Raw genomic sequence first — 14,058 nt, 5'->3', positions numbered from 1 at the left:
GTAATTACGCAACGCTTCCACACGTGTCGGAGAGGCTAAAGGGCCTCGTACAAATAATTACGGAGCAGGGTTGCCAGCCCTGCCTGCCCGGCGGGGCACATCGGAGGGAAACACGTTCACGATCCAAGTACCATCCGACAACCTCTATGTTTTTCTTCTCGTATTTCTTTTTTTTTTCTGCTGATGAGTCGGTTGAGAAATGATGAGTTTTGGCGCGAGACTGGGACGACGATAGGGCTGCCGGCAACACTGTAAATCCGTAAATAATGCATCACTTTGGACGGCCGCCAGCGCTGCCTGCCTGCCTGACCAGCATCCCTGCGCGCATCTCGCTGGCACACCGCCGTAAACAAGTCCACCGCACCACACACAAATGACTTCTTAGATCAAGAAAAATTTAAATCTTTCCACACCCTTTTTTTTTATTTTTTTACGGCGTTTATCGGCCTCCCCCAGGCGAGGTTGGCGACACTGACTCCGTTTCGCGCGCAGGACGCGCCGTTTCCGTGTGCAACACCGGCAAAGCCGGGCAGAGCGGCCGGCAGTGCGGCAGTTGGCAACGCGAGCACACAGCGCCCAAACCGCCGCAACAACAACAACAACAAACAACAACAAACAACAACAACGGCAAGGTAAATATGACGCGGCAACGCCCTTTGGCGCGCTTTGGCGTTTGCCGCCATTACCGGCGGCGGGAAGCGCTTCGGAGCGCCGCCGCTAGGAGCGCTGCGAGCGCGCTGCGAGCGCACTAGATCTAGCGGGACGGCGGCGGCGGCGCTCTCTGGTTCTTATCGCGCGTGCCAATAATCAACGCAGCGAGTGCCGATAAGCGTCGACGGGCCATCAAAGCCGGCAGGTTGATGCAGTTGTTGTTGTTCTTGTTCTTGTTGCGGCTCGGGATGGGGATGTCGCATGGAATGAGGAGGGACAGCGTCGTAGAAGCTTTTTGATGTTGTTGTTCCTGTTGTTGATGTTCCTGTTGTTGTTGTTGTTGTTGTTGCAGGCGGAAAGGGCAGCGCTTGTTGTTGTTTCGGCAGGGCCAAGGTTGTTATTGTTGGCAGGGCCCGTCTTGCCTTGCGTCACACACGAGCCACTCGGAGGAAATATCCGGATCCTAATGGCGTCTTGGGCGGCGCCTCGTCCTGCAGTCTGTCCTGGAGTCTCTCCTGGAGCCTCTGGAGCCTGTCCTGGAGTCTCTCCTGGAGCCTCTGGAGCCCCTCCAGGAGTCTCTACACGCGTCGCGACGCCCGGAGACCTTGTCAGGCTCATTTCCTCGTGATGACGACCATGACGGCGACGGAGGAGACGCGTCAAAAATGCCGCCAATATCGCTCGGCAGACGGACTTTTCGAGTGTAGCCTCCCTTTCTCCGGCACGGCGCCACGGCACTGCAAGCCAACGTGATTACACTGGTAAAACTAAGGCGTAGTATTACGCCTTTCCTCAAGCGTAAAATCTTGAAGCGTACTTCTGCGCTTGACTTCAAGCGTAAAGAAGAGTTACGCTTGAAGCCAAGCGCACTCAAGCCAGGTCAGAAATTCTTACGCCCTGCTTCAAGCGTAAAGTCAGTACGCTCAATTTCAAGCGTAAAGAAAACCTATGCTTAATTTTACAAGCACAGGAGAATGCGCACATTCATCGTGTGAAACCAGCTTAATTTAATTTCAGATAATATCTTACATTAGCTTCATGCATCCTTCATACAATAAATGAACTTTCAAAGAAAATTACAAAATGTATGAAAAAGATGTTTGGGGGTCCAAGTCCTATAGGCCTTTAGGACTCCAGAACACTCCAAAAGTGTTTACACCTGGCGCAGTTCCGGCATTCACTCTTGAGACACTTACCTTGTAGTGCTATCCATTAATTGTTCCTGCTGGTTTGGTTTTAATGTTTATGATTTGTTTCTTTGTCTCAGACCGCTGGCGCTGGTTTTCATGTTTCCTGATGACATGCTGAAGGCCTGGCCCCACAGACAGAGTACATAACCTCTTGGTGCTGATAGGACAGTTCGATTTTACTCTACTTTCAAGTTTGTGAGTATGCTGTGACTGTGAGCATAATGATTTCTTCGGGCGACACACTGGGCACAACTTCAAAATGCTTGACATGGTGCAAGTGATGAAACTGATCCATTTGAAATAAAGTTTGTCAACACAAACACACATCTTGACTATTCACCCTCAGCCTCGAGTGCAAATAAGTTACTTGTTGCTTTTCACACTCCGGTATCTTATTTGCACTCGAGGCTGAGGGTGAATAGTCAAGATGTGTGTTTGTGTTGACAAACTTTATTTCAAACGGATCAGTTTCATCACTTGCACCATGTCAATCATTTGGAAGTTGTGCCCAGTGTGTCGCCCGAAGAAATCTTTATGCTCACAGTCACAGCATACTCACAAACTTGAAAGTAGAGTAAAATCGAACTGTCCTATCAGCACCAAGAGGTTATGTACTCTGTCTGTGGGGCCAGGCCTTCAGCATGTCATCAGGAAACATGAAAACCAGCGCTAGCGGTCTGAGACTAAGAAACAAATCATAAACATTAAAACCAAACCAGCAGGAACAATTAATGGATAGCACTACAAGGTAAGTGTCTCAAGAGTGAATGCCGGAACTGCGCCAGGTGTAAACACTTTTGGAGTGTTCTGGAGTCCTAAAGGCCTATAGGACTTGGACCCCCAAACATCTTTTTCATACATTTTGTAATTTTCTTTGAAAGTTCATTTATTGACTGAAGGATGCATGAAGCTAATGTAAGATATTATCTGAAATTAAATTAGGCTGGTTTCACACGATGAATGTGCGCATTCTCCTGTGCTTGTAAAATTGAGCATAGGTTTTCTTTACGCTTGAAATTGAGCGTACTGACTTTACGCTTGAAGCAGGGCGTAAGAATTTCTGACCTGACTTGAGTGCGCTTGGCTTCAAGCGTACAAACTCTACGCTTGAAGCACGGCGTTCCAGCCTTTAGTACGCTTCAAAGAGGCGTAATACTACGCCTTAGTTTTACCAGTGTACCGCTCGGCCGCAATTTCGGTTAACCTGGAGGACATTAATCGGCAAAGGCAGAGCAAAGGCTGTCCCGCGGCACGGCCAGGCACGGGGCCCGGGGCGCCCAAGGCCGGACCGTGACGAGCAACCGCGAGCCAGCCCGCCCGTCTCCCTGGGCATCACCGCGATGAGACACCGCGCCGCGCAGTGGATTTGCCAGCCAAAACTCAAGACGCGTTTTGAGCTCCAGAGTCGCTAAATGGGACTCGAAGCCAACATGTGACCCCACCAATGGATTCCTCGTTCGGAGAGCTATCCATTGGTGGGGTCACACGTTCGGTTCGAGTGCCATTTATCGACCGAAACCCGCCGCTTCTCTAAACCCTGCAACCCCACAATTTGCCCACTTGAAAAAAGTCTTTTCAGACGGTGACGTTACGTGGCGCGAGTTTCGGCCTCCGCCCAACGGACCGCCACTTTTCCTTTCATCCACGCATTCACTCCGTACAGCGTGCCCGTCTCCGTCGCACTCGGGCAGGCCGCGGAGGCGCGAGAGAGACGGAGCGACCGAACCGCGGCGGGATCGCTCGGCGGCAGCGACCGCGGCAGCGACGCCCACCGAGAGGCCGTTCCCTTTTTACCAGGCCACGCCGGCCACGCTCTTTGGCCACCGAAACAATAGCCAGGCCGATCGGATGGCCCATGCACACTCACACACACAGCGGTGCGTCTCCTTGAACCTGTCCCGCAGGGCCTGGCAGGGTGCTCCCCTGCGCGCGCCCCCCAGAGGCCCGGAGGCCCGGAGGCGTCTCTGTGTGTGTTTGGCCCGGAGAAAGTGTGAGGTGGCCGAAGGCCCGCAGGCCCGAAGGGGCCTATCGCATCAATCAATGCATTTCTTCAGGGATGCCTTCGCTCGCCTCGGGGCCTTTTGCCTCCGGCGCGGGCCGCCTGCAGAACCGACTCAGAAGGGTCGCTCTGTCTCTCTCGCACCCGTGTAGGGAAAGGCCCCGCGAGTGCGAGAGAGACAGAGCGACGAGAACGACTCTCGGAATCACGTCTGCGCCGGGCTGCCTGCTGTGGCACGGATTCACCCTCCAGCGACCCAGCCGCCGCCGCGCTCACGCCGTGTGTGTGTGTGTGTGTGTGCGTGTGTGTGCCGGCATTGCACCTCGTGAAAACTTCCTCATCCCATTCCAGCGCCACAGTTTTTACACGCGCCGTTCCGCGATGGAGAAATAACGAATACCTTTCGACGAGAAACGCGTGCGTTACTGCACCCGGGAATTTCAGCCCTCAAAAAAATTCACAAAAAAATTTTTAAACAGTTTTGTTTATGACGGGGACCGCATCATGTAAAAAGGTTGGAAATTTTACTTACTTGAAACAAAACAGGACTTGGAAACTGTGGCCGTTCTACAGGGTCATCATTTTCCCCGTCCGCTTCTCGTCACCTCATCGACGGGTTCAACAACGCGACCCACTGACCGTCTCTCTATCTATCTCTCTCTCTCTCGGCCCGGGCGGGTGCGAGAGAGACAGAGCGACCCACTGACCGTCGCCCTCTAATTCGCCGTCCAAGGAGGCCCGGCCCGGCCAGCCCCCGCAATAGGTGCGATGTTGCACTTTCCATTTTAGCGAGGCCAGCAAGGCCGAGAGCGCGCCAACGCGTCAACCTTCATTTCGTTTCATTTTATCAATCTTTTTTTCCGGTTTGCTCTTTGACCGCAAATTAGTGCGATGGGCGCCGCTTTCGCGCCATGCGCCGTTCATCGCAGGCGGTCCATCTTCCCGCCAAAACGGCCATCAAGGCCGCGCCACCGGAAAAAAACAGTCTCTCGAATCCACCAAAACTCTTTGTTAATTTTCGACAGTCGATTCAAAGTTACTTCATAGAGAGTGCACGCTTAAAAATAACGAAACTGTGGGAACGGACAAAGTGAAACGGCTCCTTGTCATCTTTTCACGTCGCCATTAATGTATCGTTATTTCGCCACCGGGATGACTCTTCGGATTTCAGAAAGAAAATGCGCGTTCGCCACGTCGACGGTGGGTACACTGTGAGCCAGCCGAAACCGCGAGTTGGCAAGTCTATCGAAATGTGAGGCAATCTCCTGCCAGAAAAAAGGGTAATCCGAGAGTGGCGGACAGTCATTTTCGTATCAAAGTGACCCCAGCTACACATTGAAATTCATTTTAAGGTGAATATTGGGGACCATTTTAACGTCAAGATGACTCAAAGTGACCAGAAAGTGACGCAGAATAAAAGTAAAGTATGAAAAATGTCATGGAATATGGGGGATGCGAACCTTGAACCTTTCGGTCTAGGGACGACCTCCTAGACCGCGCGGCTAGAGCAGCGGGAACTGTTTACCGCCCATTAAAAAGTAGCATGGCGTTCCGCACTCGCGCCACATTCCTCCAGTGCACAGCCTGCCCGGAAAGGCGGCAAAAGAGCGGTGCCCGTTTGTGGGCAAGGACCCTCCACTTTCCCCCACTGCGATAAATAATTGGACCGGCTCTAGGACGTCCAGGACCTCCTAGAGGACCTCCTCGAGGACCTCGCGCATGCATCATTGTCCGCGGGTTGCAGGGCTCATGAATATATTCATGTTCGAACCGTAACGATTAAACCACGCCACGCCGCGCACGCGGCCCATGAATAGTATTTCGAGTCTCTATTAATATGAAGCCGCGTCGGTTCGTCACCGCAGTGCAAGCATCTTTGAAACTTAAGCCGCTCTCTAAATTTAAAAAAAAAGTTAATTGAAACTAAACTCCAGTTTTTTTTTTACTTGGAGCGACAATGATGCTGAGACAACGGGACGGTCTCTTTTGGCGTCAACGGCCGCCTCGCCATGAGAACGGAGCCCCGAACGGCCCGCCAACGCAAATCGCTCTGCAGCTCGCCGGGACCAGCCAAAAACAAGAAGCAAAACAAAAACAACAAGGCGTTCGAACCGATGTCGTTTAAACCTCAAACGCCGTTTCCAACAAAACTGTTTTTAATTTTTCTGTAGCATTTATTTTAGCTTTCTTGTTTAAAAATTAAATAGGAAGAGCTTTACAATGCTGCCAACAGAATTTCCTTGACACTTTTGTGGCAGGGCATTCGATGCGGGTTCTCCCTGTCCGAGCGGCCGGGACTGGCCGGGACTGGCCAGGACCAAAAGACCGTCATTTGGAGAGAAAATCACAAACTGGCAGCGAGGCGCCGCGCCGAAAGAAAGACGGACAGTCAGACAGAGAAGCACGCACCGCGCTGCCGGGTGTAGCGTCCAAACAGGCCGTTCGTTATTGGGTGTAAACCGCGCCAAAATGGGCCAAAATGGCGGCCTGCGTGCCAGAAGACGTGCAGAGGAAGGCTGGGCAGCACACCCGTTTCTGATGCCGGGGCGGTGGCATATCGTGAAGAAATTCCTGCTTGCTTGCCAATTCGATTCACCGCACGAACCTCAATAACCACAGCCAGGTGCTTTTTTTTTCTTCTCTCCATAATCTTTCCAGGCCGACCTGGCCGGAAAGGCACAATGAGGAAACGACAGGATTACGCTGTTCAAACAAGCCGTTATTGGGCTTGCACACACACACACACACACACACACACAAGTGGGTGAGGCAAACAGAGCATGGCGCTTCCCTATTATCCATATCACTGCAGTTGCCATGGCAGCGAGCAGACGGAGTGGCCAAGACTGCCTCGTCAAGTACACGGCAAATAACACGGACATTTGCCCGCACAGTGGGCCAGAAGGCCGGTGGAGGCGGCCAAAACTCCAGACGCGTTTCGAGCTCCAGAGTCGCTAAACGGGACTCGAACCGAACGTGTGACCCCACCAATGGACTCCTCGTTCGGAGAGCAATCCATTGGTGGGGTCACACGTTCGGTTCGAGTCCCATTTAGCGACTCTGGAGCTCAAAACGCGTCTGGAGTTTTGGCCGCCTCCGCCGGTCTTCTGGCCCACTGTGCGGCGCGACACGGCCCCTAGGTTAGGTTGCCGCGCCGCTGCACTGCGCCACGGCTGCGCCGCTGTTGCAGTCCGTCCGGTTTGATGCAAGGCTGCGAAGCAGGCGAAGCAGGCGAAGCAGGGACCGGCGAGGCGGTGCGCGAGCTAAGCAGGCCAGCACGGCCAGCCAATCGCAACAACGCCACCGACAAACAACACGCACAGTTTTGAACCGGCCACTTTCTCGTGGATTTTCAAGTTGTAACAAAGTAATATAGCGGTACACGTGTGTGCTTGTATGTGGAGTGAGGCGAGTGTGTGTGACCGCGGCCGCCGCTCCAGCGTCCGATGGGACTGCGGTCTGCTAGGTCCTTCTCTGCCCGGAGGCGAGGCTCCCAGTCCGGCTGGCTCTGCTCGTCGCTCTGTCTCTGTCGCACTCTCGGCCCGGCTGGTGCAGTCGTGCGAGAGAGACAGAGCAGGGATCACTCTTTGCAGACCGCCTAATCCAGAGCCTCCGTTTGGAAAGCAGAGCTCATCGCTCGCCGCACCGAGTGGCACCGTATGGCTCAGTCATGTCGGACCGCCCGAGTGCTCGAAACGCAAACATGGGGTATACCACACGCTCAAATTATATTTCAAATGTTTTCTTTCAATTTTTTTAAATATTATATTTTCTTTTCTTTTGCCAACGTTGGCAGCGTGTGTCCGGACCGAGTTGTTTCAAACGCAAACATGAGGTACTACACCCCCAAATTATTTTTTTAAATGTGTCCTATTAATTTTTTTATTTTTTTTGCAGGCGTTGGCAGCGTGTGTCCGGCAACCCGGTTAAAGCGGCGCTTGGGGCCGGTGGACCGTGGTGGGACGGCCTCACATTCGCACAGTTGGCAGCATTGGCAGAGGGGCGGCGACGGCGCGGTGAAGGCCACCCGGACGCCCTGGGGCTGCGGGCCTGAGGCTGCGGCCCAGCCCGGCCCAGCCCGGCCCGGCCTAGCGGACTAGATGAACCAGTGTCAAAGCGACTTTCTACCCGCGTCGGATGGGATGGCGGATCCGAAGACGGCCTAATAGGACGGCCTGGCCATTCTGTCGGGAAGCAAGTGCGGCGCGCGTCTTCGGCCAGTCCCGTACGCCCGTTCGACTCCACAAAATGGCGGATCGTTCTCTTGCGCCGACTCCGAAACTGGAGATGAAAATGAATATTCGGCGCTCCCGTAATGGAACCGCGGTGAAATTGAGTCACGGCCCGGTCAGCCCTGTTAGCACAGCCGCAGTGTAAACGGAGGCTGCGTGTGGGAAGCGGGCCGCCCAGAACAGCATTCCCACCGACGAGCCCGCCACTGCCCGACCAGTACCAGTTGTTGTTTTAACCCTTTTTTTTGTTTCGTTTCGGACAAATTGGGTGAGATTCTCATCGCCTTGCGCAACACTTTGGCGAGAGAAGCACCGTCGTGCCAAAACGCGTGCGCCCATGTGTGTGTGAGTGTGCGTGTGGCATTTGTGCATTCATCACAGGCCGAGAAACGGGAGCCACGAGGCGCCATCGCATTGAACCTTGGGCCGAACCGTGTAGGTTGGAACACACACACACACACACACACACACACACACACACACACACACGAGAGCGACTTGTGTAACTCGGTCCTAAAGGTGGGCGGTCCTACCCGCGCGGCGCGAAGCTGCTATTGGTAATCTGACCGCATCTGACCGCGCCTCCGCCCCGCTTGCTTACGGACAGGCACACGCGCTCACACACACACACACACACACACACACACAGAGGCCGAGGCGCTTCTGTGTAATTGCCGTAAACACTTGCTCATTAATGATGATAAGAAGTGGGCATGCCTCCCGTTCATGTTACAGTGTAATTGGATAAAGCGAACCGAATCTGTTACTTTTCACGAACCGTTTCACGACAGTGCAAATAAAAGCACTTCCCGGGGCTGTCGAGAAAGATCCCCACCGAAATAAAATCACGAATCTGTTCAAAGAAAAATTAAAAATGGCGCGCTGTGCATAAAGTGAGCCGAAAGGGAAGCCCGACGAGTGAAAGTGATGTGGCAGCGGTCAACAATGGAAGCCATCGGCCACCAACACAACGCACTGGACCGAGAGAGAGAGAGAGAGAGAGAGAGAGAGAGAGAGAGAGAGAGAGAGAGAGAGAGAGAGAAGGGGAAGGCTGTGCAGTTCCTTCACCTCTGCCGCCTGCCAAGCACGGAGCCTGACGCCCGTTCGATGGCGGTCCGATATCGGGTCCACATAAAAGCAGCTACCCTGCCAACGTCACCGCTCCAGAAACTCGACAGTGTAGAGTACGCACACAACGGACATGACACGCCGAATGGCGGCCAAAGAAGCATGGTGTGTACACTGCATGTGCACTCTTATTTGTCGACTACTCGCACGATAGTCTCGCGGGGTACACTGTTGCGGAGTTGCCAGGGTACTTTCGCCGCCGAATTACTATTGAGTCGGTGCTGGCCGAAATCTAGTCTTGCTGCGCCGCTAGGTTTCCTCCTCTTTTTTTACGATCCGACAGCAGGCTGGCTGTTTGCGCGGCGAGCAGTGGAGACTTGAGCGCCGGAGAGCGACGAGAGCGCGGCGGAGAGCGCATTGCCTCCGACTTGCCTCGCCCGTCCGGCCGACAGAAACACGCTCGCAAAAACACAGGAGGCGTCCCTCATTCCGAGGAGCGGATCCCCCTTGCAGGCCTGCAATCAACACTTTGAATGGGAGCGGGCCCAGCGTGGCTCTCCGTCCGTGCGCCCGCGTTCGCCCGTGCTTCACAGTGGATTCGCCAGAGGACCGGTGGACGCGGAGAAAACTCCAGACGCGTTTTGAGCTCCAGAGTCGCTGAATGGCACTCGAAGCGAACGTGTGACCCCACCAATGGATTCCTCGTTCGGAGAGCAGTCCATTGGTGGGGTCACACGTCCGGTTTGAGTCCCATTTAGCGTTCCAGCTCCAACGGGGGACAGGGACCGTGCGTAAACTGGGTGCCCTTCTCTCGAACACGAGGCAACGCTCGCCAACCAAGCGCTGGCTGCTAGAGCACGGTAAAGGGGGCGGCGGCCATGCACACACACTAGTCACATCACACACACACACACACACACACACACACACACACAAAGACTTTGCGCGCGATTATACTTCTCATTGCACCTCGGCCAAACAATGCTACAGCGGCCGCCGTGCCGCCCCGATGAAAGCAAAAGTGGACTACAGAGTGAAAGCCACTCACACACACACCGCGCAGAAAACACTCACACACTCGCACAGGGCCGTGCATTCTAGTCGGTAGGGGTCTCCGAGACGGGGATTGGGCCGGACGCCTGCCAGGGATACTAGGCGACCCGGGGGGGGGGGCTGGCGTCGTCGAGTTCGAGTTGCCTAAGCGGGGGCGGCGGAGGGCGGCGGGCCAACCCGACCGCAGCGCTGGGACCTGGCCGTGGGAAACGACCTTGCCCCCCCCACACACACACACACACGCACACACGGCACAGATGCGAGGGAGAGGAAGTCCGCCATATTTCCAATGGACGCAATATTCATCTCGCAGGCGCACAGTGGGCCAGAAGACCGGTGGAGGCGGTCAGAATCCCGGACGTGTTTTGACCTCCAGAGTCGAGCAAAGACATTTGTGACTGTTTTGATCAACTTTGCGGCACTACTGCTCCCAAACTAAGGCAGATAATCGCACTCCGCAACAAAGGCATGCTAAAGGAAGGTCCAAAGACCAATTGCCCGTTGAGGGAGGACGAAATACCGCCTGGGATCAGACGCTGTGGCTGCTTAAAGTCGGCCAGCAGTTTGAAAAACCCTGTCGGTCGGCCGTCAATCCACCCTGCAGTGTGGTGGCACTCACCTTTGGGCATGCCGCAGGGGCCGCGCGTCCTGGAGTTGTCCAGGAAGTCCAGGTCGTACTTGCGGGCGGGCGGGTAGGTGAGGGCGACGTGCGCGGAGACGGCGGTGAGGCACACGGCGGCGGCCAGCGCGCCGGCCAGCCAGGCCCCGCACCGCGACCTCCCCGAGCTCCCCGAGCTCCCCGAGCACCGCGCCATGGCGGAGGGGCGGGGGCGGGAAGCCGTCACATCCGGACTGCCACCTGTGGACAAGCAGAGACAAGGCGTCAGCAAGCATCCCGACAACGCAGCGCACAGTGGGCGCATTTTGAGCTCCAGAGTCGCTATATGGGACTCGAACCGCACGTGTGACCCCACCAATGGATTGCTCTCCGAACGAGGAGTCCATTGGTGGGGTCACACGTTCGTTTCGAGGCCTGTTTAGCGACTCTGGAGCTCAAAACGCGTCCAGAGTTTTGTCCGCCTCCACCGGTCTTCTGGCGCCGACCGCCCGCGCGGGGGGGAAATGGATTTTGTCGAGGATCTTTTTCTCGCAGTGCCGCGAGGCTGCTTCCGACTGCGCATCCATCACCAGCGTTGCGTTGTCGAAGAAGAAGAAGACAAGAAATGCACGCGACGTGTCCCAACCAGTGTGCCGCAGCCATTGCACCCTCGGCCACCTGCCGCGACGCCGTCCGAGTCATTCGCTCCGTCTCACGCGCACTCCTCGCTTGCCCTGCGAGTGCGACAGAGACAGAGCGACGACACTCTTCGGAATCAGCCTTGCAGGCCTTGCAGGTGACGAAGCGACGGCGAAGCCCCCTCACGCCCACTCGCCATTCTTTCGCTCTATTCATTCGCATCTGCACACACACACACACACACACACACCACACACGCACACACACACCACACACGTGGTTTCACAAGGTGTAGCTGGGCGGACGCGTCCTTCTGATGACTTCTATAGCGGGGCCGATAATATGCAACCGCTGGCCGGCGGCGGGCTGGCCGGGCTGGCTAGGATGCAAAATGTGTGTGCGTGTGTTTTTTTTTTTTTTTTAGAGAGAAAGAGAGAGAGCTATCCAAGTGATCGAAAAGCCTTACAAAGTGGGAAATATCGCCGCACTCCGAGACACGTGCAGAGCACTAGTGTGGGGCGTCTGGTGCGGCGCCTTTCCCGTGAGATGGCGGCCGAGGCGGCGCGCGGACTATGCACGGACCGCGCGGGCCGCGGCCCAGGAGAAGGGGGGGGGGCAAAGTGTCGAGCCGATAGCATCTCAGCAATGCGGCATGCAACGGCGCTGCAAAATTTCAAGATACAGTTTCCGCGCGAACACGGCGCGTGCAGTTCACACGCGCAATCGCACACTCACTCACACCTGTGCTCACACACACACTCACACACACACTCACACACACACTCACACACACACACACAGAGTTGTAAGTCGTGGAGGGAGACAATCCCCCCCGCGTATCCAAACACAAACACACGCGCGCGCGTAAGTCAACACTCTTCATTCGGCGTCAACGTGTGTGTGCGTGTGTGTGTGTTCGCCCGCGTGTTTGCAAATGTTTGTCTGCTTGTGTGCTAGCATGTGTCTCAGCAGCTGTCTGTATGCACGAAATTGATCTTTTTTTTTCGTGACACCGTCGGCTCAAAACTTTTTTTTAAGGAAAAAAATGATTTAATTCAGTCAAACTGGTCTAACCATGGAGCGATGCACTATGCTGAGGCATGCCAGCATCGATGCAAACTCATTCTGACCCATTCTGACCTATTCTGGTCCATTCTGATCCATTCTGGTCCGTTCGGCCACTAATCCAGGCTGACCCTTCGCGCACTTCGCGCTTCGCGCTCCGCCACTGTACCGCGGAGAAAGCTCCACGTGACACGCCGTGGCCGAGCCTCGGGCCGAGCGTGCCCACGCCCACTCGCACGCACGTGCACGCCGCGCCTGGCCACGCCACGCCCCTGTTGTTGTTGTTGTTGTTCTCTTGATCGTGCTGCCGCCATGTTGTTGTTGTTGTTGGAGTGGCGGCGATACCGCCTTTTCGGAAGGCAAATCCCTCACTTCCGGTCGCGCCCGGAAACGACACGTTTGGCGGCGAAAAGAGCGCCGAGGCACGCCACCCGCCAAGGAACCCCTCCGGGGCCGCGCGGTGGATTTGCCGGAAGACCGGCGGAGGCGGCCAAAACTCCAGACGCGTTTTGAGCTCCAGAGTCGCTAAGCGGGACTCGAAGCGAACGTGTGACCCCACCAATGGACTGCTCGTTCGGAGAGGGGTCCGTTGGTGGGGTGGCAGTCAGCCTGGCGGGGTAGGCACCCCGGTGAGCACCCGCGCGCTGGAGGAGGGTGGGTTGCCTACCTCCACGGCGTTTCCAGCGGCTACTCAGCGTCCCCGTTCCAAAAGTCAGTGCGACTCTCGGAATCAGTCTACAGGAAGGAGCGACATCGCCAAAAGCCTCCGCCGCCGTCACCCCGCAGTGTTCCAGAGGTTCGGGGGAAAAAAAAGCGTCACTGCCCCGACTCCAGGTGATCGCCATCGCCGTCCCGAGTCGGGCAGACTCTCCATTTTCTGGAGACTCCGTCTCTCTCGCGACCACGAGGCGCCCCGCATGGGTGCGAGAGAGACAGACTCGGTGAAGGCGGGAAAGGGAGGGGGGCCGATGAAAGCGAGCGACAACAATCGCGTCGTCATGGCGCGCGATTCAAATGAGTGTCCAGAAACAATGGAGTGATGCCATCGTTCCAATACGCGTCTGTTTGTCGTTTGTTTTGTTTGTTGACTCGCGGCCATTTCGCTTTCAACGCCATTTTCAACTTTGCGAAAGAAAAAAATTGGTAATTTAGTGGTGTTCGAACCCACGGTCACCGGATTCGAATTCAACGCCTTAGACCGCTCGGCCATTTCACTTTCAGCACCAATTCCCAATTGCAAAGGGAAAAAAAGTTGATAATTCAGTGGTGTTTGAACCCACGGTCACCGGATTCGAATTCAACCCCTTAGACCGCTCGGCCACCGTGTGGATGGGAGCGGGGCGCGGCCATCTCACTGCACTCCACCGCAGAAAACGAGCCGCGGCGCGCAATGAGGCGAAATGGCCGCAAAATGAAGTGAGGACACTGCACTGTTGCGAAAGAATGCCGAGCCGGCCGATGCACCTGTTGTTGTACAACACGTTACACTGTCGAAAAGAAGAGTCGTAAACAATTGACGATCGCCGAACCGTTTAGCAGTGCCGCGTCTTCCGACTATTTACA

General features: G+C 55.4%; 1 protein-coding gene across 1 annotated transcript in view; it reads right to left on the bottom strand.

The window, feature by feature from the left end:
• Window positions 1-14,058, bottom strand: part of LOC117648160 — a 45,547-nt gene that overhangs the window by 19,036 nt on the left and 12,453 nt on the right. The window contains exon 2 of the mRNA XM_034390415.1: window positions 10,813-11,052. Coding sequence (XP_034246306.1) covers window positions 10,813-11,008 — 196 coding nt within the window. The 5' untranslated portion in view covers window positions 11,009-11,052. The remainder of the gene's footprint in view (window positions 1-10,812; window positions 11,053-14,058) is intronic.

This window comes from Thrips palmi, unplaced genomic scaffold (assembly GCF_012932325.1).
Source record: "Thrips palmi isolate BJ-2018 unplaced genomic scaffold, TpBJ-2018v1 HiC_scaffold_3, whole genome shotgun sequence".
NCBI classification, from domain to species: Eukaryota; Metazoa; Arthropoda; class Insecta; order Thysanoptera; family Thripidae; genus Thrips; species Thrips palmi.
This window is presented reverse-complemented; position numbering and strand designations above follow the sequence as displayed.